At 38.1% G+C, this 13890-nt stretch overlaps 1 protein-coding gene across 1 annotated transcript in view; it reads left to right on the forward strand.

Moving 5' to 3' along the window:
• The window catches only part of HOMER1 (homer scaffolding protein 1), a 138847-nt gene that overhangs the window by 44860 nt on the left and 80097 nt on the right, over nt 1-13890 (forward strand). Inside the window, exons 2-3 of the mRNA XM_005685075.3 lie at nt 4316-4472; nt 11114-11245. Of these exons, the coding sequence (XP_005685132.1) occupies nt 4316-4472; nt 11114-11245 (289 nt within the window). The remainder of the gene's footprint in view (nt 1-4315; nt 4473-11113; nt 11246-13890) is intronic.

The following is a 13890-nucleotide window of genomic DNA, read 5'->3' on the forward strand; positions in this document are numbered from 1 at the left end:
CATCAGGGTCTTTTCAAATGAGTCAGTTCTTCACATCAGGTGGCCAAAGTATTGAAGTTTCATCTTCAGCAGTAGTCCTTCCAATATTCAGGACTGGTTTCCTTTAGGATGGACTGGTTGGATCTCCTTGCATTCCAAGGAACTCTCAAGAGTCTTCTCCAACACCACAGTTCAAAAGCATCAATTCTTTGGCGATCAGCTTTCTTTATAGTCCAACTCTCACATCCATACATGACTACTGGAAAAACCATAGCTTTGACTGGATGGACCTTGGTAGGCAACGTAATGTCTCTGCTTTTTAATAAGCTGTCTAGGTTGGTCATAGCTTTTTATCCAAGGAGCAGGTGTCTTTTAATTTCATGGCTGCAGTCATCATCTGCAGTGATTTTGGAGGCCCCCCCAAAGAAAGTCTGTCACTATTTCCATTGCTTCCCCATCTATTTGCCATGAAGTGATTGGACCAGATGCCATGATCTTAGTTTTCTGAATGTTGAGTTTTAAGTCAACTTTTTCACTCTCTTCTTTCATCAAGAGGCTCTTTAGTTCTTTGCTTTCTGCCATAAGGGTGGTGTCATCTGCATATCTGAGGTATTTCTCCCAGCAATCTTGATTCCATCTTGTGCTTCATCTAGCCTGGCATTTCGCATGATGTACTCTGCATGTAATTTAAATAAGCAGGGTGTCAGTATACAACTTTGATGTATTCCTTTCCTGATTTGCAGCTAGTCTGTTGTTCCATGTCCAGTTCTAACTGTTGCTTCTTGATCTGCATACAGATTTCTGAGGAGGCAGGTCAGGTGATCTGGTATTCCCATCTCTTGAAGAATTTTCCACAGTTTGTGGTCATCCGCACAATCAAAGGCTTTGGCATAGTCAATAAAGCAGAAGCAGATGTTTTTCTGGAACTCTCTTGCTTTTTGGATGATCCAACAGATGTTGGCAATTTAATCTCTGGTTCCTCTGCCTTTTCTAAAACCAGCTTGAACATCTGGAAGTTCACAGTTCACGTACTGTTGAAGACTGGCTTGGGGAATTTTGAGCATTACTTTGCTAGTGTGTGAGATGAGTGCAATTGTGCAGTAGTTTGAGCATTCTTTGGCATTGCCTTTCTTAGGGATTGGGATGAAAACTGACCTTTTCCAGTCCTGTGGCCACTGCTGAGTTTTCCAAATTTGCTGGCATCTTGAGTACAGCACTTTCACAGCATCATCTTTCAGGATTTGAAATAGCTCAACTGGAATTCCATCACCTCCACTAGCTTTGTTCGTAGTGATACTTCCTAAGGCCCCCTTGACTTCGCATTCTAGGATGTCTGGCTCTAGGTAAGTGATCACACCATTGTGATTATCTGGGTTGTGAAGATCTTTTTTGTATAGTTCTTCTGTGTATTCTTGCCACCTCTTCTTAATATCTTCTGCTTCTGCCAACCCGCTGTCTTCGGTGCTACTGAATTTCCTGTTCTAAAATGCAAAGCTGTTCCTTATTTACATGTCTCAGCAGGTACCCTCATGAACTGACTTCTCTATCTCTAGCCTCATTCTTCAAAGTTACTCACACTCACTGAGGGTCATGCTACACAAGCTGAGATACTGTGCCATGGTTTCAGGCTCTTCTTAGGCATCAGCTTCTCCATAGTAGCCCTTACCCATTTATTTTCAGAGTCTCTATCATGCTGAAGAGTATTTTATTTGTTTAACACATCTGTCTTCCCACACCAGGTTGAACATGTCAAAGGCAAAGACCATCTCTCTCTCTCTCTGTTTTATGCACGTAGTAGATATTCAGTATAAGTGTGTATCACCTATTTGTATGCCCTGATACATGTGGTATCACCCTCATTACTTCTTGAAATTCTCTTCACTGTTTATCAGCTATAAACTTATTTTCCTAGTCTTTATCATCCAGATAATGATGGCTAGGCTTTTGACCACAGAAATCTTGAGCTATAACTTTCTTTAAGAAATCAGAGAAGAATTGAAGAAAGCAGTGTGTTTAGTTGATGTCAGATGTCATTTGCTTGTAAAAATAGCTAGTTTACCCTAAAGGCTTTTATTCGGAATGGGATTAAATTGAGTGGAATAATTGTGCAGATTAATTGCACTGTGTGAATTAATATAGTGTGAAAGTATTGGACTCAAACTGCATTTCTGTTGAATAAGGATTTGATGATTAGTCATATAAGGCTTGCAAAAGCAATATCATCGTCTTAACAATTTTACATTTTTGGAAAATACATGTATTAGAAAACATGCTTATATCAGCCTACACTATCTAGAAATTTACCCCTAAAAGAATTATCAAGTCAGCAAGAACAAGTGGCCTATTTCCCTTCTTTATGTGACTTAATAAATAGAATTCTGTGTGAATGAATTTCTCTATGAATCAAAACTAGTAGCATTCTCTAAACTTTAATTACAAGATGAGAAAAGAAAATCAGAGGTTGCAGGACTGCTGGACGGCAACCCAAATGTAGCACAAGCCTTGCTGTGAAAGTCACAGATTTTGAGGATGGGAAAGGGAGTGAGGAAGGCCTACTCCTAGTTTGGAAGACTTCAGTGGGCGTAGCGCGTTGCCAGATCATTCATAATTATTTCTCAAATGAACCTGTGTATAATGGCAGTTAAGCCAGAAGTCATGACTTCCTGCTTCATTTTTTTAGGGAGAGGCATAAAATGTATCACTCACTTCCTTTCAGAAGTGATTCTTTCATGAGAACAGTTGTTGTAGAGGTTTCCAGAAATAAAACTGGGAAGAGCCTGGCTACATACAGGAAAGGTACCTCCCTTTCATAACAGCTCTCTAAGGGCTAAAGTAAATCACAGGAGGCATATGTAACACCCAGCCCATTATTACTAATCCGAAGAGTCATTTTGCCAAAGACCAAAATTTGCCTTGCCTGTTTTCTAATTTCACTGTTTTCCATTCTCTCTTTTCACGTCTTTAAATTTAAAATTGGAATTTAAAAAAAAATTCTTTAAAATGAAAAAATTTAAACATACTTAATTTTAACTTTACATAGTACCAGTTAAAATTCTCCTTAGGACGTTAAGCTGTTTCAGGAAAGAAAAGTGTTATGTAAATGAAATAAACAATTGGACTCCCCCAAAATTTTGGTCAATGCTTGTTACAAGAGAATTTTTACTGAGAACTTGGAAAATTTTGCTTTATAATGGTTCTATTACATGCAGATTTTTTTATGCTTGTTTTTTCAGACTGTAAAAGAAATCTGTAATGATCATATTTTGAATATATATTTTTGAATAGTTTTGGTTCTTGAAATTATAATTATAAAAACCTCTATTTATAGGCCTTACTTGATCTAGGTAAAAGATACTGTGATGATGGATTACTTTGTTTTCCTTGTATTTTTCAGTGTAGTAGAGATTATATTGAGTGTAAACTTTCCCAGTAAATTCCTCCCCAGAATTAGGTAATTTTAAATGGGTAAAAACTTTTAGCTTAGTGATAGCCACGTATAAGATACTTGTATTTTAATAGCACATCATCAGTTCTATTTACAGTGGTTTTGTTCTACAAAGGCACCACAAACACTGAGTTAGTGATATTGAGCCATCGTCCTGCGGGAGACACGGTTAGATTCCCTGTGAGCCTCAGGTCACATTTTCATCAGCCAATCAATAGCCTTGTTTGATTATGTTTCCTTTTTTTTAATTTTACTTTAATGATTATGTTTCTATTTAAAGACGCCCTATTTAATATATATTATTGATTCATTACCATTAACCCATGGCCAAAAGCACTCATGCCTGAACAAAGCTTATATAACATTTTTTCTCCGTGAGGCACATCACAGTCTGCCTGTACCTAAGAACAGACAGCACTCAGCACTGTGCTTGGGGGCCATTTGAAACAGTGCAAGTACCAACAGAAAGCATGAAGATGCAAACTCCATGGTGCTGAATAGGCTGCAGAAAGGATACTTGTTTATAGTATGAGAGCTGAGACAAGAAGGCTGGGTATGGCCTTGATCAGCCTCAGGAGGAGCATGTGAGGTTACTGGAAAAGATCAAGAAACTACCACAAGTAAGGATTTTGTGGTTACAGATGCACCCTATGGAGTAGGCAAAATCTTGGATACAGAATCTTCAAATAATAAGGATTGACTGTAATTGTTTTAAAGAAGCGTATGGTTGCACACTTCCAGAGTATTCAGATCTAAAGGAAAGTTTCTTATATTTTCAAGGATGTGGGAGTTTTTGGTTAAGAGAAATCACCCTCACAGCTTCCATGTTCTCTTGTCCAGTGGAAGCAAATTGGCTGCTTTCAGCCTGTCATTTTGTTTTCTCCCCTGCAGGGAACAACCCATCTTCAGCACTCGAGCTCATGTCTTCCAGATCGACCCAAACACAAAGAAGAACTGGGTGCCCACCAGCAAGCATGCGGTTACTGTGTCTTATTTCTATGACAGCACAAGAAACGTGTATAGGATAATCAGTTTAGACGGCTCAAAGGTAAGTTCCATTTACTTTAAATAACCTTGCTCTTTTACTTTATACAGTATTCACTTTAGTTTTATGCAGAAGATTTTTATCTACAGTAAAATAAAACATTTTCTTTTCAGTTTTTAAAACCTACCTTTTAAAAAACAAAATCGATCAATTTTAGGGTAGCAACTTTTCCACCCGCTAAATTACTTTGATTAACTGCCTTATATATATATTGAGTTGAGGGCTTCCCCCACGGCTCAGTGGTAAGGAAACCACCCGCAGTGCAAGAGACACAGGCAACATGGGTTTGATCCCTCCCTGGTCAGGAAAATCCCCTGGAGGAGGAAATGGCAATCCTCTCCAGTATTCTTGCTGGGAAATCCCATAGACAGAGGAGCCTGGTGGGCGACAGTCCCTGGGGTCGCAAAGAGTCAGACACGACTGGGCACTCAGCATGCATGCAGGCATATATTGAGTTACATGCTAAAATACTCTACCAATGTGATTTCAGTATATTTGATAAGTACTCATTGCATGTCTGTTCTGTTGGGCACTGTGCTAAGTGCTTGGAATAGACATAGTTTCTACTCTTGAGCATGTAATCTAATGAGGAACTAGACTTCTTTTTAGATATACTTATATAATCTAATGGCAGGTCAGAATTCCTCAATCATAGGAAGTCTTTCTATATTAAATTCAGTATTCAACAATAAAGTCAACATCTATTATTCAGAAGAGAAATGTATGAACAAGACCTCTTTTTATTTTTTAGGAGGGGCAGATAGTAAAATGTTTAAGAGCATGGACTGCCTGGGTTTGTATCTCAAATCTACCATCTACTAAGTTTTTGATTTGGGACAAATTGTGTGTTAACTTCTCTCTGTTTCATTGTCTTCACTGAAATAGTGGTTGTAAGGATTGAGTTAGTATCTGCAAAGCACCTGGTTAGCTCAGTGCCTGATGGATAGTGTACCCTTCAAAAAGGGAGAAATTCCAGTTTTTCCTCAGTGAATTTTGAGTAATAGATGTAGATAAATACCAGACACTAATTCCTGGATATAGTCCGTAAAAAGATGAGGCCTCCATCCTTCTCCTTCAAGCTTTCCTGATGTCGTAAGACCTTTCCATTCCTAGGAAGTTTTTGCAGTGCAGTGTAGAGTTAAGACCACAGAATCTGGAGCAGGAACATCTGGTTTGAATATTTGCTTTAATACTTCCTAACCATGTGACCTAGAACAAGGTATTTAGTGTCTTCAGGTCTCAGTTTTCTCATCTGTAAGCAAAGAATTAATATAAAAAACTACATCATTACACCATAGGATTATTGTGAAGATTAAATAAATTAATTTAGGCAAAGACACTTAATGTATATATAGTAATCACTACACAAACACTGCTATTGTTACTATGAGTTTTATTAGGCTTTTAATTACATGTTGTGTAGTGGTTTGAGGGAATACAAGATAGTTTAATTTAATGCTCAGCTTTTCAGTCTGTTTTGTCTGTGTGCTCATCCCTTATTTCCTTAACTGGGTTATAGGACCTCAAGGGCTGTTTGCCCTTTGTCTTGTACGTAAGTAACTACCATGTATTTATTTGAATAATTGGTCCTCTTTTCATTTTTACTCAGGATTTATAGGACTTGGGAAATAGCAGCAATTAATTTCTGTGACCTTTCCTTTAATGAATAATTTTGCAACATTTTGTAACTGTTTAGTGAGATTAACAGATATTATAATCTCAGACCCTAGAATGTTAAAGCATTTCTTTTCCCTGACTTGAACGTTCAGTTCTGTGTAACTCGTATTTGTCTCTTGGCCCAAACAACAGATGAGATGTGGTTATTAGAGAGGGCAGTTAAATGGTATATAAAAGTATAGTAGGCCCAAGTCCATTGTGATTAAATAATCCTCATGTGTTTTTCTTTCCGCAGCAGTATGAACTATTGCTTCTGTCATTTCCATTTTTGAATGTACTTTGCAGCTTGTGATTATGAGGCTCTTATATAACTCAGTGAAAAAGGATTTTTTTTTTTTTTGGTTTGTTTCATTTAACAAAATCTACCTGCTAGACCAGAGTTATGTTTTTTATCACATTTTCCATTATCAGTTATTTTTTAAACTGATGCTATTAACAAAACAATTGAATGAGAAAGGCTAGAGATCTTTTCAAGACATTTAGAGATACCAAGGGAACATTTCATGCAAAGATGGGCACAATAAAGGGCAGAAATGGTATGGACCTAACAGAAGCAGAAGATATTAAGAAGAGGTGGCAAGAATACACAGAAGAACTATACAAAAAAGATCATCACAACCTAGATAATCACGATGGTGTGATCACTTACCTAGAGCCAGACATCCTGGAATGCGAAGTCAGGTGGGCCTTAGGAAGCATTACTACGAACAAAGCTAGTGGAGGTGATGGAATTCCAGTTGAGCTATTTCAAATCCTGAAAAATAATGCTGTGAAAGTGCTGTACTCAAGATGCCAGCAAATTTGGAAAACTCAGCAGTGGCCACAGGACTGGAAAAGGTCAGTTTTCATCCCAATCCCTAAGAAAGGCAATGCTCAAACTACTGCACAATTGCACTCATCTCACACACTAGCAAAGTAATGCTCAAAATTCTCCAAGCCAGACTTCAACAGTACATGAACTGTGAACTTCCAGATGTTCAAGCTGGTTTTAGAAAAGGCAGAGGAACCAGAGATTAAATTGCCAACATCTGTTGGATCATCCAAAAAGCAAGAGAGTTCCAGAAAAACATCTGCTTCTGCTTTATTGACTATGCCAAAGCCTTTGACTGTGTGGATCACCACAAACTATGGAAAATTCTTCAAGAGATGGGAATACCAGATCACCTGACCTGCCTCCTCAGAAATCTGTATGCAGATCAAGAAGCAACAGTTAGAACTGGACATGGAACAACAGACTAGCTGCAGATCTGGAAAGGAGTACATCAAGGTTGTATATTGTCACCCTGCTTATTTAACTTATGTGCAGAGTACATCATGCGAAATGCCAGGCTAGATGAAGCACAAGCTGGAATCAGGATTGCTGGGAGAAATATCAATAACCTCAGATATGCAGATAAGAGCCTGTTGATGAAAGAGGAGAGTGAAAAAGTTGACATAAAACTCAACATTCAGAAAACTAAGATCATGGCATCTGGTCCCATCACTTCATGGCAAACAGATGGGGAAGCAATGGAAATAGTGACAGACTTTCTTTTTTTGGGCTCCAAAATATCTGCAGATGGTGATTGCAGCCATGAAATTAAAAGACACCTGCTCCTTGGATAAAAAGCTATGACCAACCTAGACAGCTTATTAAAAAGCAGAGAGATTACATTGCCTACCAAGGTCTGTCCAGTCAAAGCTATGGTTTTTCCAGTAGTCATGTATGGATGTGAGAGTTGGACTCTAAAGAAAGCTGATTGCCAAAGAATTGATGGTTTTGAACTCTCTCTTGAGAGTCCCTTGGACTGCAAGGAGATCCAACCAGTCCGTCCTAAAGGAAATCAGTCCTGAATATTCATTGGAAGGACTACTGCTGAAGCTGCAACTCCAATACTTCGGCCACCTGATGTGAGCTGACTCATTTGACAAGATCCTGATGTTGGGAAAGATTGAGGGCAGGAGAAGGGGATGACAGAGGATGAGATGGTTGGATGGCATCACCGACTCAACGGACATGAGTCTGAGTGATCTCCAGGAGTTGGTGATGGACACGGAGGCCTGGAGTGCTGCAGTCCATGGGTTCCCAAAGAGTCTGACACGACTGAGTGACTGAACTGATTTGAACTCAATTGAACTACTACAGTTCCCCATAGAAGTAGTTTTTTGGTTAAGCACTGGTAGTTTATTTGATGTAGCTAAACGAATGAGTTTCTTCTTTCTACCCTCGCTTCTGTTTTTGCACAACACAGTGAGCTGGGGAAACTTTTAGGTGCTCCTGTTTAGAAAACGTCCATTGGTTTCTCACTTAGGGCCTTTACTGTGCGTGTGAAGTTTGTGCAAAGGTTTTCTAATCCTGCTGCAGACATCGGCATGGCCAGGGGCCAGGATCAGGGCACTATGTGTCAGTAACGACCCAGCATTTCTACTACTCTCCCTTGAAGAAAAGAACTATGGGATTGAGAGACATAGGTATTAATTTTAAAAAAACTAAATTTTTAAAAAGTGGATTTATAATAGCATTCTATTCTAAGAATTCTAATAAATTATTTTAAATGCAGAATCATCTATTATTGTAGAATTTTCTTCACTGATTAAAGAATCCCAAAACAAGTCATATGCAGGCAAGGAAAGATTCAGATAGCAGATTAAAATGGAGCTCTTAAACATAAAAGCAGAAAGAAGTTAATTTGAAATAGCAAAAAATAGGTCCGTAACCAGCAGCAGCAGTGTAAAGAACCCTCCTGCCAGTGCAGAAGGTGCAGGTTCGATCCCTGGGTTGGGAAGATCCCCTGGAAAAGGAACTGGCAACCCACTCCAGTATTCTTCCCTGGATAATCCCATGGACAGAGGAACCTGAAGGGCTACAGTCCATGGGGTCAAAGAAGAGTTTAGGCTTAGCGACTAAACAAGTCAGAAGCACATGGGTCACATCCCTTACACGCTTTATAAATCCTGTGGTTGCCTCACTGTGTGAGACTTATAAGGATCAGCTGTTAGACACCCGTGTGTATCCTTGGAAACACTCAGATCTCAGTTGACAAGTACCTCCCTCGGCGAACCCTCAGGGACCACCAAATCTAGCCTTGGTCTTCCTGTCTCTCAGTCTTTGTCCCATCCTGGTCTGTGGCCTTCTCAGCACTTACTCCTCTCTGGAATCTCATTGCTCAGCTACTGGTTTGCTTGCTCATCAGCCAACTCTTCTTGCTCTAGAATGTAATGCATAATTATGTTGCTTCTCACTGTTGTATTTCAAGTTCCTAGAATTGTGCTAGGCATTTAGTAGAACACACACAAAAAGTTGCATAGTCAAACGATTCCTGACTATTAGTATATTCTTTCCCACTTTGATGACAACCCTGCACGTTATGCCCTTTGTGACCAAGTGGCTCAGACAATAAAGAATCTGCTTACAATGCAAGAGACCTGGGTTCGATCCCTGGGTTGGGAAGATACCCTGCAGAAGGGAACGGCAACCCACTCCAGTGTTCTGGCCTGGAGAATCACATGGACAGAGGAGCCTGGGGGGCTACAGTCCATGGGGTTGCAAAGAGTCAGACGTGACTGAGTGACTAACGCCACATGTTAGAGCAATTGTTAGCTACATTTTATAGGATCTAGGATGGCATGCTAAGAAAAACAGCTTTGAACCAAAGGCTAAGGCAATATATTAGTATATAAATTTTGTCAGAGGTAAAAATGCTTACTGAGAAGAAGGGCTTTCAAGTAGCAACAGATAACATGACTACTGTGTGAGAGAAAGCAAGGCACTATGCTTTTACTGTCTACTTTAGTAGGACAAGTATCAGGCATTCATTATAACGTCATCAATACCTCATAGTGAATTAATATTTACATTTTTACTGTTCATGTGATATACAGATTTAGCTATGTTCTGAAAATGCTTTATTTTTATTCAGAATTTAATAGTTCACCAAGTAACTGCTGATAGATTTGATAACGTATCTGTCTTATTATTACTGAGATCACTTTGTAATCTCAATCTCAATTACAAAGTCATTAGACTTCTTAACTAAAACTGATTCTACACTTTAGAAGTACTGGCGGGAGGACTGAATGAACTTCGATGTGATAAAGGACAGTTGAAATTCACTAAAGTGATCAGCAAGGTTAATATTTAATAAAATTATGCTAATTTTCTAGCCTGCCAGACTCCTCTGTCCATGAAATTCTCCAGGCAAGAACACTGGAGTGCGTTGCTATTCCCTTCTCTAGGGGATCTTCCAACCCAGGGATCAAACCTGGGTCTCCTGCATTTCAGGCAGATTCTTTACTGTCTGAACCAACAGGGAAGCCCAATACTAGTTTTCTAAGGAACTATATTATAATAAAAAATGATAGTGATTCTCATTAACATGATTTTATACCACTTTATACATCAACAAAGTAAAGTATATATTTAAGGGTTTGTTTTTCTCTTGAGTAGGGGAAAACTTAGTAAATGATTGAAAATCTTTTCTGTATCACAGTATATTTCAGGTAAGTTAGCTTTAAGAAAATTCTTGATGATGGATTTTTAGAAAATAGTTTTCAAAGAGAAAATTTGGTGTCTTCATTTTTGTAAGACACTTTGGGGAGGGAGACTTTACTTTTAAATAAGCAACTGCTAAAACCTACTTGCTTCCAGTGAACATCACCCAGAATTCATAGGTAGTAATCCTAAATGTTCAAAGAGAAGACACTGACCACATTATAAACTCTTTAAAAGTCTGTGCATTACAGGAACATTTATTTTGCTTGTTAAGTGTTGAGATTTGTGAAAGAGTGCCGTTGTATTTATAGTCCCATTATTACCATATTTCTACATTATCACTTATAATGTTGAAAACTGTTTCTCTAGCTCTCTTCATATACTTAACATTGTGGCTCAGTAGGAATCCTGAGTTTTTATATAACTGAACAGTCCTGTGCTTGATTGTCTATTTGTGAATTTTTGGCTGGTTCCTCATACTTATTTTATTTTTCAGGCAATAATTAACAGCACCATCACTCCAAACATGACATTTACTAAAACATCTCAGAAGTTTGGCCAGTGGGCCGATAGCAGGGCAAACACTGTTTATGGACTGGGGTTCTCCTCTGAGCATCATCTTTCGAAAGTAAGTGAAGTCATAAGATCCGAGTGGCAATCTGCATCTTCTGGTCAGACATCTTATATATGTAATGGAAAATGGAGAGTATAAAATGTAGGAGAAATTTCTTTGATATTCTTAGAACAACTGTCGTGACTTTAGAGCAAGAAGTGAGAGATCAGTAGATTGCACTGTCAACTGGAAACATTGTATACATTAAATGCAGTCACCATTGATTGCGTATGTTGTGTTGACATTTGTGTGGTTAACTAGGTATGATAGGAAATAAAAGGTGGGAATTATCACTTTAATATGGACTTTGCTTGGCGGATAGCACCTTTGATTGATCTACTGCAATGTAGGGAAACACCAAACTCTTCTGAATTGTGGAAACTCAAGCTGGTAGTGGTATTTCAGCTTTTTGACACATAAACCCTGTTTTATGCTTTGTTTGGGTGAGAATAACTCTGAGCTCTCTGATACAACACAGAGTAAGATCTAAGAGACACCCTGAGGGGTTCTTAGAACCATCCAAGTAAATTGCTATGGTTAGAATGGCTGATAAAATACAGAGCATCACCTGGGCAAAATACTGGGAAAAAACCAGTTGTCCTGCATCGAAGCAAGAAGCCACGAAGTGTTCATACCAGCCCCGTCTTGAGTTCTTGTGGCTGTCGCAAAGAAAGAGCTTATAAGGAGAAGGAAACAATGGCAGGATAACAGGGTGATCGAGGGGATGATTGCTCACCTTTATGCTTCGCATTTAGTGCTCACCAGACCCCAAGGATTATGTTCACAACCTCTCTGTTTGAAGTATTCAGTGGAAAGAATAACCCTACGTTTGAGGCATATTTTATGTATGCCGTGGTATACATCAGATCCGATGACCTGGGAGCTGAAATTGCTCAAGTGCAGGGTAACCAGGCTCTTGTTAGATGTGCACTGTTAATACTTAAGCTAAACCCCAACTGGTCATTGTAGAAATCGTTCAGATTCTTAAAAATCAGTTCTTTTAAAAAAATCTTACACTTTTGTGAATATTTATTGATTTGGTTATAATTAGATAGTTCAGTAGTTAAAATCATCTTTCTTTCCTTTGGTTTAGTTGTAAAGCTTCCTTAACGCTGTTTTCAAGTGCTTTTGTTATCTTTTCTTTAATATAAACTAGAGTTGAAACCTCAGTTTTACGACTGTTTTAACTTTCATCTTGGTGACTATAAGTCATTCTCTGTAAGATGATCAAGACAAACAAGTGTTGCCTTATTTTGCTTCCCTTACACCCACCATATTCTCCAAATACATTTCTTGAACTGTGGTAAAAGTGTGAGTTTTAGCCTCAAAGTATTTCAACAAAGCAGGGACATAGGCATCCAGTTAAGCACTGCCCCTCCATAAACAATCCCCTCAGGAAACTACACATTTATTCTATTTTGCCATTACTCAGAACCTTTTTGGAACTTTTCTTTTGAAATTGTCTATTAAACCCTATAGCAAAAACATTGAAACTATGATTATATTAACATTTGCTGAATTTCCTGACAACAAAGGAACTAGGTTGTGGATTAATTTTCTCAAACTTGCATGAAATGATTTTTGAACCTGAGTAATTTTTTACTGTATTAAGTTGATTCTTTTTTATAACTACATCTTTCAAGTTATGGGCAAAAACTAATGTGATAAGGAAATAGTTTATTAAAATCTGTCAATCATGTTGTTTCCTCTTACCTGATATTTTTTCTGAGAATGGTGTTTATAGTTAAAGAATTTGTTTTCCCTCTTTAAAGTCAGTGCATATTTTTGACCAAACTGACTGGTAGTGAGCCCTAGTATTGTATTGTGAAGGTGGATTGACTATTAGGAAATGACCCATTAGCTCCTGGAGTCAACCCTAGTTTATTTATTCACTAGACTTGGCTTCAGGAGCTTGTGATCAATCTCTTCGGAATGTTTTGGCCCCAAAATAACAAAACCATGACTTATTTTCCAAGCTGCCTTGAAGATTAAGGTTGGTGCTTTGTAGGGGGCCCAAAGGAGTATATAATCTTTTACATAAATGAAGCAAGCATGGAAATATTCTGGCTTGTTTTTGTCACTAAAAACCATACATGAAACAAAACATTATAAGAGATTAGAGAAGTCTCTGAAGGCAATTGTAGACAAGGTGCTCTCAAAATGCAGAGAGCCGAGCGCTGAAAAGAAATGTGTGATCTCCTAAGGTTGACGGGTGAGGAAAATTTCAACTATGCTTGGATTGTTAGAGTGCTTTCCAAGTGGTATTTTGTTATCATGGAAACCTAAGTCTATAAAAATTAACAGCAGCTTGGGTCTTTATGAAGTTGAGAAGAGTTTTAAACATTAACTACCTTGGAATGCCAAATTAGTATAAGAAAAACTTGATGTACTAGTTCAAATTACATAAAGACTAATTACGGTTTTTCTTTTATTTCATTTCCAACAATGTGAATGTGACCTTCTTAGCTCTATATTTTTTAACAGTAATATGATATTCTCTTCAATTAGATAAGTATAATAATGCAGATTCAGTTTCCTGATCTACAAGTTATAGGTGGGGGGTAACAGGTTTAAGGTAAGAAGGAAAGGTGTTATCACAGCTTTAATTTTGACCTTCTTCTGTTTCTCTGCAGTAGGTCAGAATATCATGAGCCTTTCCT

The sequence above is a fragment of the Capra hircus genome, chromosome 10, assembly GCF_001704415.2.
Source record: "Capra hircus breed San Clemente chromosome 10, ASM170441v1, whole genome shotgun sequence".
NCBI classification, from domain to species: domain Eukaryota; kingdom Metazoa; phylum Chordata; class Mammalia; order Artiodactyla; family Bovidae; genus Capra; species Capra hircus.